This window comes from Fistularia commersonii, chromosome 16 (genome assembly GCF_037954325.1).
Source record: "Fistularia commersonii isolate RoL2024-O1a breed Wild chromosome 16, RoL_Fcom_v1.0, whole genome shotgun sequence".
Taxonomy (NCBI): Eukaryota; Metazoa; Chordata; class Actinopteri; order Syngnathiformes; family Fistulariidae; genus Fistularia; species Fistularia commersonii.
The window spans coordinates 3,402,394-3,415,148 of NC_141299.1; the positions used below are offsets into that span (position 1 = coordinate 3,402,394).

Sequence of the window (12,755 nt, forward strand, 5' to 3'; positions counted from 1 at the left end):
ATTTTGTCTTGTTTCAAACTTTTTAAAAAAAATCAGTTTGATAAAATCTCACTTAATTTCTTCCTGTTTCTTTGTGTTTCCTTGGAAACTTTTCAAGGACTTATTGTAGATATGCCTCCTTAATTACTTATTGATATCCTTATTAAATGGTAATAGAAAGTAATAATGATTGATACAATTCATACATTTCCATTTTTTTTAACAATTAGGGTAAAATAAACAGATTTTACTCAAATTGATTCTTCTTTATATGATGATGAGATGTTTATGTATTTGAAAACCCAACTCCTTTTAGGGATCCCAAAATTGATATATGTGGTTTGCAATGTGTATGTCAATGAACTTATGCAAAGGTGATAATTTCAGTTTTATTTACTTTGCATGATAGTTGTTTTACATTAGATTTCTGTATGATGTACACATTCTATATTGACCTGATATTGCTGGCGAAAATACAAATCACATGACTTGTTTCCTGAAAAAAGGATGCACTTTATAGGAAAATAAACAAGAAAAAAATGTGATGTTGGGGACAACTCAAAACTGAAAACCAGCAAACTTTGAAAACCACACGATCAGGTAACATAAACTAAAGTAGGCACCACACACACACACACACACACACACACTCACACACTCGCACAAGCGCAACAATGACGGACTGTAATATGTGCTTCGAAGTGACCCAGCACAAAGTGCTATGTCTTGAAAATATGAGAAACCTTAAGAGGTCAAAAAATAAAATTAATAAACAAACGAGTTGGCATTGACATAATCATGTGATAAGTGCACTTTTACAGTTTTACAAATCATATGGTCAACTATAAAATATTTTCCAAAAAAAACTATCAAGTGCAGGCAATAATAGAATAGAGTTTGACTGGTAAAATTCCTTTTGGCACAGGAAACTATTTCATGGCAATCCCCTTTTTTTTGTGTCAAACTGCAATTACAAATACATTGTACTGTCACAGCATCCCGAATCCTTTAGCGTAAGTGATGGCTTTGAGTAGCCTTTCTTTGAGCTTTTCCTTGGAGGAGTATTCTGGTAGCAGCAGTGCATTGAAGCAGGTGTGTGACGTTGGTAGCCTAAAGAGAGAATGCAAAGTAAGAGCATGACTTTTCTCTGCTACGAAGACACAACTCACATCTGAATCGAGAGAAGCTTATTAGTTCTCCATCAGGAGTGAAATCTACATCTCAAAAAGAGAAAGCTTATTTTTGAAAATCGGCAAAATTTGAAGATGATCCTCTATTCTCTGTGATGCAGTAAGGACATTACCACCCTTCATTTTACTTGATAACTAAGCACTCAAAACTCATCAAAAATACAATATAAAATGTTCCTATGTAAACGTTACTCACAGATTTTTACTCTGAAAAAAATTAATGATGCAATATAATTTTCAAATTTGGTGCAAACTCCAATCACATAAGTTGCGCAGTATCTGCATGTATCTGTGTAAGACACAAAACATCTCCAGAAATTCAAGCTGTCCATTCCAAAATAGGAATCTCGTTTTGAAAACATCCTAAACCAGAAGCTGACCTGTCTGTGTCCGAGCCGTTTTTTGCTATGATCATTTTCAATTTGCCGAGTCCACCGACTGGTGCTCTATCTGTGCCGGTGGTAAACTGAAGGAACAATCTCTTCTGTTCGTCTCCAAATGAGTGAACTGTTTCCCAGAAATATCTGCAAACAGGACAAAAAGGTCAAATCAGTGTTACTGCTTGAAACATTAGGATTTAAAAAGCTAGAACAGAAAGGCACTTACTTAATAATTTGACTGTCCTTGCAATAACCGCCATCATATTCTGTTGCCTTTTCCAGTTCCTCAAAGTCAAGTTTCTATAAAATCATGAAGCATAACATAAGGTTAGAAAATATAAATAAAAATGAAGTCTGACCGGAATACAGTAAACAAAATCAAAACAAAGTTTGTTTCTTCACCCTGCTTCCACAGATTAGGAGCTCTACTTCCTCAGGTCTGAACAGGTATTTTATCGGAGACTCATTTGTGACCATTGAGAAACCTTTTTTGAAGGCTCCGAATTGTCTCTCCACACTCTTGTTTAGTATGTATTCTGCGTACAGATCCACAAACTCCTGTGAAATAGAGATGCGGAATGCAAAAACAACATTGAAATATAAAGCTAACACAGCACATAAGATTTATTGGTTTAACAAGTAATGTTTTTTCCATTTTATTTCCAATACAAGACAAGATAACATAGCACTTTCTGCCTCTCTATCACACACTTGCTTTCTGTCCTCCTTCTTGCTGTCTCTTTCTCTCCTTCACACTCCCTGACCACTTGAGAAAGAAGGTCGTCAAGATCTGTCAAGGTCTTTGCCTACTAAAAACAGTTTTTCCTTGCCACAATCACCGAGTGCTTGCTCATGGGTTAATGCTGAGTCCACTAGTCATTCAAAAGAGTGTAATCTAGACCTACTCTATATGTTAAATGTAATGAGACAACTTTTGTTTGGAACAACTTTGAAACAAAGTTTGATTGAATTTGACAACAGGATTGGCCATAAAGGAGATTGCAATTTATTGCACGATGACTTCAGATATTTGTAGTGATCCTGTCACTGCACATGAAGACTTCTTGTCTAAATATTCCATTATCTGAGTATTTCTAAATGATAAAAAGGTGTGCATCAATAATATCGATAACTGCATAGCATTGTGCAACAAAGTATCCAACTAACAAATATACTCTATATACTGCTCAGTCCTAGCTACCGCTATCCTCATGATGCTGCTCTTTTAATGAAATACAGATCAAAACCGGTGTTTCACCTGTCTATTGTCCTGAGTAACAGGGATGTTTTCCCCTTGCTCTTTCAAGTTGTATAAGACTGGGTTTCCAAAAAGGTCTGTGTGTGATATCTGAAAGGAAAGGCCCATGTCTTCTTTCACCTGGTTGGTATATTCAAGTAACTTCTTCAGACTGTGGTAGAGAACCTGCAGAAGGAGACATTGCAGACTTTCAAGGTTTTTAGAGTGAACTTCAATCTGTTTCTTTCCGAGTACCGTATTTTGCAGACTATAAGGCGCGCTGCATTATAAGGCGCAATATTAATGAATGGGTTTATTTTCATAAATAAGGCACACCGCATTATAAGGCACCTTCAACTCATTCACAATACAGTGAAGGATGACTTCTCACTCCCTGTGGTGCGTACAGATATCGACTGGTCCCGGTTTTCTCGACTGTATGGTGAGGGTGACCTCCTCCATGTTGGTGATGTTGTCTGGCTGGATCTTTTTTTCAGTGATCTTGTTCTTGCAGTAGGTGCAGAAGATGGCGAGCGTTTCTTTGTAATCCTCTGGCGGTTGCTGCGAGAGGGCAGTTCATGTGCGGATGGCGGGGTGACGCCTTTTCATAAAATTGAAGCGCCGAGATAGATCTCCTCCAAAGTCATCGATCTTCATGTCACGCGCTATCGCTGCTGCCTTGGGTCGAATGGAGACTGTAGAGACCCTTCTACCGGGTGTTCTTTGTTCAACAACCCACTGTTCAACTTCGCCCTCTAACTGCGCCCATCTCGTGCTGTTCCCTCGGAAACTCTGGCCTTTTTTACTTGGCGCAGCTCATCTGCTTGCTTCCTCCACTTCCATACCACTGATTCAATAATGTTGATTCTTTCTGAAGTTAGTGTGAGGTTAGAACAACCAGCACAACATAATAAGTTATCTAACATCATCTTACGTTGTAACCCATATACAACCAAGAACCAACTTTAATACAACATCCCCATGTCAGGTGGGAATGGTCCGACAATCAATCAAGCCTAGCGGCTTCGTCGCTTACTGAAGTTGAATTAAAACATTTGGACAGATTTTTGAGCGCGGTGTGCCACATAAAGTTGGTTTGAGGTCAGTCAGCACAACAAGAATTAATGCATAAGGCGCACGGCCCGTTTTTGAGAAAATGTAAGGATTTTAAGAGCGCCTTATAGTGCTAAAAAATACGGTACTCTTACAACTGCTGCATGTTATTTCTACCATTACCTGTTAAAAACTATTATAAGATCATGCATATCCCAGCTGTTTGCCAAAATACTCGGTAATACAGGAGTGATGTATTGTCTTTCTTTGTTATTAACTTTGGGGAAAGTTACTGTACTGGATGTGAATCTGACAGGTCCACGTAGGTTCCTCTCTTGCCCATGAGTTTCTTGTAGACAACCATCGGGAAATGCACATCCAAGATGCAGTTGTTGTAAATGGCGAGCCCCAGTACAATTCCTACAAGTGTGTACTGTGCTTCATTCTCCAGTGACGATGAGTTAAACCAGAACATTTTTGTGTCATCATCATAGGTAAACATTCCTGTGGTGAAAGTCAAACATAGTGATGCAACATTATAACGTGTTTATTAAGGCTAGAAACCCCTCTTATGTCAAAATGCTGAATATGTAGCTGGAGTGAGGTGCCAACTGGTTTTACTTAGAACTACAAGTAGACACGGGTAGAATGGATGATATCTACCTCTGCATTTGCTACTTATTACATAAAGCATTACAAAAACTGTTACTCTACATAAAATGACACTTTCACTTTACTTCTTTATTGACCATGCATTTTTTCTCTCTACTTTTTTCCATTTTCCTCCGAGTAAGTTTTAGAGAAAAGGCAGTAAATCAAGTCTTTCAACAGAATTTTGAAGTGAAAACAATGTGTGCGCTCAATTGAAATATTAACAAACATTAACCTCATCGATCAATCCCAGAATAACAACAATCTGTTGTTACTGATATCTAAAAGTTTCCGTATATTACTTTTGAGTCGTATCCATCGAAACACGTTCATTTAAAACAGAGACAATATATCCACATTGCTGTATCTCAGCAAAATTTTGTTCATATGTCAGAAACCATGAAGGACAAAAATTTAGCAAACAGACACGAAAGTCTACTTAAACTCCCTAAAAAGGTAAACATAAGCATAGACAATATGAAATCTGTCTTACCGATGTCAGGATTGAAAATTTCCTCCAAGACAAGCTGGAAAAATTCCTTTGAAACCCCTCCCTCGTCAACACCTTGCTCTCCTTCAAACTCAACAAATAGCTGCTTTTTCAGGTCCGAGGGATTCTCCATGGATATCATTTCCAGCTGCAACAAAGAGATGATCCATCTAACTGCCAAACACTGAACCGGTCAGAAATTCAGTACAAAATACAGCACACCAAGTCGCAACTCACTCTGACAAGGGCATCGTCGATGATGTGATCTCTGCGCACTTTGAGTTTGAGATAGGGATTGGGCTGCTGACCTTGGACCATGCTGTAGAGGGTAGTGAGCCGCCGCTCGCTATACATTCTTATCCTGTTGTCATAGTACAATCCTTGATTCTTTGTAATGACATTGAGGATGAAAGGGCAGGTCTGGAATGAAAACTTTGTTTCTGCATCAACCTTGAAAAAGGTGAAGTCCTTATCCATTTCCACCACGTCGTTTAATGTCTCATTAATAAAATCTTCAAATGGGATGAGTGGCTTTCTGCAATCGATGGGTCGGACACCCAGCTCTTTCTCCAGAGGATCTACTCGAGGACTCTTCCTGTAAAGCCGCTCTTCACCAAGCAGCTCGTGCAAGCTCAACTCATCCAAGTCCAAATCTTCATCTTCATCTTCATTGTGCTCGACATCCACATCGCCTCCGATAATGCTCGCGTAAAAAACTATTTTCAAACATTGGGTTGCGGCCACCACATTCTCGTCATCGTTTACCAGATTATCGGCGTCATATTCGTTGCTGATGATCGTGAACGTGATGAGCTGCTGAAAGGTTTCCATTATATGACGGATGTGTGGCAGATCATACTGAGACCAAAGCTTGGACAACCTGGCAAGTGCAGGCACGGGTAGCTTACTCATGGCTTTGCAGAACTGAGGCAAAGCAACTTCGAGGTACTCGGGACTGTGGAGGTTACTGTTTTCCATGACGATGATGAAGATGTTCAAGTAGTCTGGGTTTGTCTCGTAAACATCGAGGTACTCCAGGTCAAGTTCCAAGTTTGGGGAAAGGTAAACAAGAGCATTGACAAAAGCCGCCTCTACTTCATCGATGGTTTGAAGTCTCTCGTAGACTCTTCTCACCGAGTCAATGTCTACCGTGACCTCCGGCTTTATATGAGAAGCCCTCTCTATCGATGTGGCTGCAGAGGTAGCGCCCATCTGCTCTGCTGTTGGCTCATCTCGTGCGTCAGATTTGTCTGTTGGGTTCAGAGACTCAGGTTTTTCTGCAGTGTTTGGGATATCCTTCCTAAAACTTTTTATCAAGGCGTCTGCATTGGAGAAAACTCTGCCAAAGGTACGAATGCCAGAAGAGTAGTCTTTTTCCTTCTCGCAGAAACTAAGGATCATATAAACTGTGGTCTCTGTGAGGTACTGTACATCTGGACCAAAACAAATAAAAAAATCAAGTTTAAAAAAGTAATATTTAAATGCTTTAAAATCAGTATGCATCGGAATTAAGAATCTGTCGTACTGTACCTGAGAAGACGTCTTCAGACAGACAAAGATCTGTGCTGCTCGTCATACCGAAGTCTAGGTGGAGGTTGTCGAACTCTTTCTTGGAAGGGTGAGGATTACAGAGTTTGGCATTAATCTTAAACAGCTGAAGAGCTTTGACAGCTGCTGTATTCCTATCCAAATGTTGAAAATCACAACATGATGCGCAAAACTCATTTTTGCAGTTGCCATTTCCACAGCCTTCTGTTAACTGCCAAAAGTAGCGCTCAATTAGATGCTTTGCGGTGGTTCTGTTCCTGTGCAAGACATTTAAACAGCTGATCAGACTGATAAATCAGTGTCATCTATGGTTAGAGAAAAGCATAAACACACACTTACAATGCAAATACAAACTGTATGCAATGGACATAGCCAACTTATAGAACTAATACTAGACAGGCAACAATCTGATAATCTTAAAGGACAAAAGACACAGGATGCAATCCTGGAATGCTTGTTTAACTAATCCAGAGCAAGAGTTACACTTACTTACATTCAGATGAATTATAAACCTCCTACAGGCTTCTTGGACAATTCTCTGAAAGAAAAGGAAAGACAATGCATTTTTATCGCTAACTGCTGAGCTATTAATCATATTACAATTATATCTCATAATTAATATTATATATTAATTCTAATGAAATATTACAAATCAATTACAATTATATCTGATATTCCGTCTGTGGGGAAAATTCTTTTTGACCATTGGGGGACACAAATATAAAAGGTTGATGTCTGTGATGCAAGAAAAAATTATTGTATTAGAAGTAACGGCAATTTTTTTTTTTTTACTGTTTACAGCTACATGACATATTTCTTTATTTGACATCGATCAATGGTCATCCATATATCTTAAAAAGATAGACCGGTGTAATTTTGATTTGTTAAGCTAAATTAAAAAAACGTTGTTTTTTTTTTCTTTAAAAATTAGGGCCTGCCACTACACTACACAATAATAATGATAATCATTTGTGTGTGTGTTATTTCAAATAGAAACATCGAGAAATATCGAGGTAAAAAAGAAAAGGGACACAAAAAAACAGAAGTAACGGTGAGTAACGTGTGTCAAATTCACCGGAACCAGCATCATTTCACGAACCAAAAAAAAACATAAAATACTCATTTGAAAACAAGGAGAAAACGTCTTTATATATATTTTTTCATTTCCAAAGAAAATGGGAGTTAAGTATTAAGTGTCGGCAAGTTTCACAATATTAAAATCTGTCAGTGACTCGGCAAAAACACCGTCCGTCCGTTTGTGTCAATCGATCCGCTATAGTACAAATGTACTCACTCACTTTTTCGTCGTTGCTTTTCAAGAAAACTGCAATTTTCTTTCGTGGACGTAAATGTAATAAATTTATAAAGCTGTGATATTTGTTCACGAATCACAGACGTATATCTTCATCTACCATCTTGTAAACAAGCAAGTAATATATCCCGACATGCAACGCGCGGCACCTCCTCCTAGCACCAACATGTCAAAGAAATCATTTATTCTTATTTACTCATCGAAAACAAAGAGAAAATTTATATATATATCAACTGTTTTTTTTCTCATAAAACTGAAATCCGTGTATTTTAAGCTAACCGTTAAACAACAGTGACGACAAGAAGTGTTTCAGAATAATGATTGACATTTACGTACATTTTAGTGAAGTTGGTTAAAAAGCAATTTACAATGTTTATATAGTTTAGTATTTGTACATCCATGTTGCTAATTATTATTTACATATTTTTTGTGGCAAAATTATTTTGTGGTCAGTGAATTATTACAAATTTAGTGTGACTTTTACTTCTGATTGGTTAGTTTATGGGGAGTTTCAATTAACTTAAGGTTTTTGCTGTGACACTGTTGAAGTATGGACTGTAAATTCTTGTTAAAATAATTGTGCCTTGAATTTGTATTTCTTCATCCGAGGCTTCTTCATTTCTGACAGTACGGACGGGAAAGTTATGTGTTATGCATAAAATACCTGCATTTAATAGTATTACTTGGCAGTCCGTGCTGATGCAAGTGTGAACAACATTTTAACATTCTTAGTACAGATTAAACATCTCTCTTAAAATATCCCTTAGAAATTAATTTGTTGCAATCGCTCATGTTTTTAAAATAATCATCTCTGAAGACCTTAAATTCTAAAAACTACTGGCTACTATGAGAATAAAGATGAATGAAAAATAGAACTTGAGTTAATATTACTAATGTTTCATCGCTCACAATATGTGTACTTATAATTCTGTTGTAATTAATCCACACTGTAAGATTTGTATTTATGAAAGAACTAATTATCAGTTAAAATTATTTTGAATGAAGCTTGTACTCTATTTTGAACAGCAGTCAACAGCTGTATTTAAGCCATCAGTTAATATGAAATGATGTCATAAAAAATGTTAGTGGTAGCCAAGACACAGAGAAATCATATTTGTATTTTTTACATTATATTCAAAAGCCCTATGTTAGGTGGTCAACTCTCTACGTCTTAACACGCCATGAGGACAGTATAGATAACACATTGACTAAGAGATGTTTATTATTCTATTAAGATTTATTTAGTGTTGCAAACATTTAATGACACTTGGTTTATGTTTCTGATTTGTGTCACACTGATATCTTGTCTTAAAGGTGACTGACCTTGTGGCACGCACAGTGTTAAAAAAGGAGTGTAACACAGGATATCACTGCAAACGCCAGTGGAAACTATCTACAATGGGAGCCTTGAATAGAAATACATTTTTATTTTCATAACAGGTGAATCTGGGTATGAATCAAAATCCTGTCCTTTAAAGTTGTATAAGATATGTAAGATGATATAAATTGTTTAAGGAAAAGATGCAATCATAATTTCTTTTTAGCTCATTGCTGCAGTTGCTCACATTGACACTGGGGGTCTCTGTGAGTGAACAAAGCACCCCAAAGTCATTCTTTTTATAACCCATATTTCCAGTGGGGCAAAAAAAGTATTTAGTCAGCCACAAATTGTGCAAGTTCTTCCGCTTAAGAAGATGATAGAGTTCTGTAATTTTTCATCATAGGTACACCTCAACTATGAGAGACAGAAAGAGAAAAAAAAATCCAGAAAATCACATTGTCTGATTTTTAAAGCCTGTCAAAGACACTGAACACATAACCGCTCCCTTGGCACTCATAAGTGGCAGCTCACGGTTCATCCATGATGTGTTAAATGCCAAGAAATAATTTCTCGTGAGAGATTAATAAAGTATAATAAAAATATATTAAAAAACATGTCAACATTCCAGTGACGGTGTCATTTAAAAGATTAATCCCAAACGGCTACATAGAGAAAAGTTAACAACACAGACACGCATATTAAAAAAGTCACTGTCACAATTAAAAACAAAATCTATGTACATAACGTAAGATATCTCGCAGTTTTTACAGATGGACTTCCAAAGTGGTGTCATAACGAAAGGTATCGTCTCAGTAGTTATGTGGAACACCTAAGTAAAAATACAAAAGAACAGTAAATATCAATGATATTCACTGTCTTCCAATCAATTGTTTTACAAATATAGGCTGGGGCATTCACCTAAATCAGGTCAAAGTTAAAATGTGGTAGCTTAGGCCCAGTTTCTAATGATCAGATAAAAAGTAGCTTGATGTAGCCTTTAAAAGTAGCTTTTCAAACTGATACAAAATTCTTCCATTTTCTGTTATGGTCTCATTCATTCATTCATTCATCCATTCATCTCGTAGGTGTTCCTGCTGTAAGCAGCTGTTGTCTGCTGCTAGGTTCCATATTATGCACTAGTGTTTATATTTTTTGTTTTTTATATTTCTTATATTATGTATGCTACAGTTTTAACTTATAATATTACGTTCCCGCAGACTTTGTAATGAGTTGAAACAGATGATTCAGTTGTTGCGGAATATTTGATTTTACTTCCAGCCTTCCACCTCAGACTGGGAGGTTTATTGCCATCCAGCGGCTCTGCAAAACCTGTAGTTCCCTCCAGCTTGAAACTCCCTTTACATGGTGAGGACAGCAGTTATTCTGTGAAGTACTTTGATGGAAAGTGCTCTATAATTATTTTTATTATTTATTGCGTGGTCCCATGCGAAACTGTCACAGAGAGGTTACTGTATAATTTCTTCTCCTGACCATTGGATGAACTGCTTTTCCAGGCAAACAGCACCCTCTTCTTTTTAACTTCCGTTGCAGTGAAGCCTTCATTATAAATTAATTGCTGTATGAGACAGTTAATAGTAGGGCCAGCATGCTTTTTTGGATTATACTTATTTGTGTCAAATCAAAGTATCTAATAATCTAAAAAAATAATTTCTTGTTCTGTTTGACTTTTTCAGTTAACTATATATCACTTATACTTATTTCTTTATATACAGAGGTACTGTGCAGGTAGCAGACTGCAAATAGCTGAAAACACCTGTAGGGTGACCAGACAATATGAATTTCAGTGAGATGTGAAGTAAAATTTCGTAATAATAACCAAGTTGTTAACATTACCTTACAGCTGAGTAGGTTGTTTAAGTATGTCTGTCACAACATTTGAAGAAAGGAATGTAGAAAAAGAATCATCATTGCAAATTGATCAACTTGGCCTATATATATGGCCTATATATATGACCTGTTTTTAGTTTATCTACTGTTTTTTTTTAATTTGTACTGCCAATTGCACTTGTTTTTAGTTTTAGTTTTATCCACCCCCTTGTATTTTTTGATTTGATCTCATTTTTACTTGTTTCGAGTTTTATCTACTGCTTCCCTTCTGTCTTTAATTTAATCTCATTTTCACCTGTTTTTAGTTTATCTACTGTTTTTTAATTTGATCTCATTTTATTGTTGTGCTGTGCTCTGCTTTGCTTGTAAACTTGTCGACCCTGAAAATGAGGGAGACCTCAGTGGTCTTACAAGTATAAATAAAGGTTTGATGATGATGATGATGATATATGGTTTGATTATTATGCCTTCACATTGTGTGCTGTGGAGAGATGCCCATTACATAATGATCATGCAAATTTAATAAAATATGGAGGCTGTGTATATGTGGCTGTAAAGCGTACTAAATTGCAATTTATGGTGACTTGAGAAGGTGTGCTGGACATTTTGAAATGTACACATTCTAGCTTTAGACCATATATCACTTTCAGCTGAGTGAATCAAAATTGAAAAGAAAATCATGTGTTTTAAAGTGCTTAAAACTAATTAAATGACTTGTGACGATCAATCCTTTTAGATGTCTGTTTTAATCTTTTTCTTCCTTGACGTAGAATTTACTATTTGTATTTATGTCAGTGAGCAAAAAGGTCTATTCTATTTAACTCTTTCAATTAACTGTATCTTCACATAGTTTTTCCTTTTGCTGGATTTCTGTTTCTGAGGAAAGGTAGACTTGCAAAGAGCAATAATGCTCCCACACCTCCTATATCTGTGCAGAACGGGACCTCACAACTCCTCAGATCGAAGAAAGACAGATGGCCTTGGCCTGCAAGACGCCTTTTATTTGTGATTTGGAATCCAAAGAAAAGCTGTGCAAATCATCTGGTGTGAATGAATGAGTCCTCAAATCTTCTAAACACAAATCACAGTAGAGGGGATCCGCTTCTGCAGGCCTTTAAAATGTAAACCATGGCCATAGCACTGTGCTCTGATAGAAACATATTATTTACAAGGCAGCTTTGGAAATTAGATATGACCTGGTTTAGGATTTTAAAACAATTGGTAATTAATTGGGTCAAGGAAACTTTCAAGAACAGAATCAGTGACAATCTTCCATGATAATATGCAAATCAAACTCCATTAGCTCTGACTGAATTAATCCCCTGACTGTGTGTCCACTGCAGGTTGATAGAAAAGTAGAGAAAATAAAAGAAGACTTTGGAGAAACCAAGACATAAATCAAGCAAAGAAATGACCTGCAATTTTTCAATTGGAAGAATAGAATTGTGCATAGAATATTCCTTTAATTATCCCACAGTGGGGAAATTTCAACCACTCACAGCAGAAAGTGGACAGTGCAAGAAAAGTGATCAAAAATAGAAAAATAAAAAAAACAAACACCAAACCGCGTTAACAATTGCTTAACAAGTTGCACCTGAATAATATGTTGACAATATATAAACAGTATGAACAGCATGAACAAGCGCAAACGTGGCAACTAGCAGCGGGCGACGGCAATAATTGCAGTAGTAACAGTGCAGTAGTCACACCTATGATGTCTGAGTGAGTGGATTTGTGGGAGAGTGA

General features: G+C 36.7%; 1 protein-coding gene across 5 annotated transcripts; it reads right to left on the bottom strand.

The window, feature by feature from the left end:
• Positions 1–354: 354 nt before the first annotated feature.
• Positions 355–7,970, bottom strand: ube3a (ubiquitin protein ligase E3A). 5 transcript variants are annotated; one of them, XM_086161737.1, is made up of 11 exons: positions 7,827–7,970; positions 7,022–7,066; positions 6,511–6,589; positions 5,218–6,413; positions 4,984–5,128; positions 4,138–4,343; positions 2,808–2,972; positions 1,952–2,107; positions 1,776–1,849; positions 1,550–1,693; positions 355–1,089 (listed from the first exon to the last, which is right to left on the bottom strand). In XM_086161737.1, exons 3-11 carry the CDS (start codon positions 6,554–6,556, stop codon positions 969–971), a joined length of 2,253 nt encoding a protein of 750 aa, XP_086017863.1. In that variant the 5' UTR covers positions 6,557–6,589; positions 7,022–7,066; positions 7,827–7,970; the 3' UTR covers positions 355–968. The 5 variants fall into 5 exon arrangements, with proteins under 5 accessions (XP_086017863.1, XP_086017865.1, XP_086017866.1 ...); XM_086161739.1 differs by having other exon boundaries at positions 7,018–7,066; XM_086161740.1 differs by having other exon boundaries at positions 7,823–7,968.
• Positions 7,971–12,755: the final 4,785 nt, after the last annotated feature.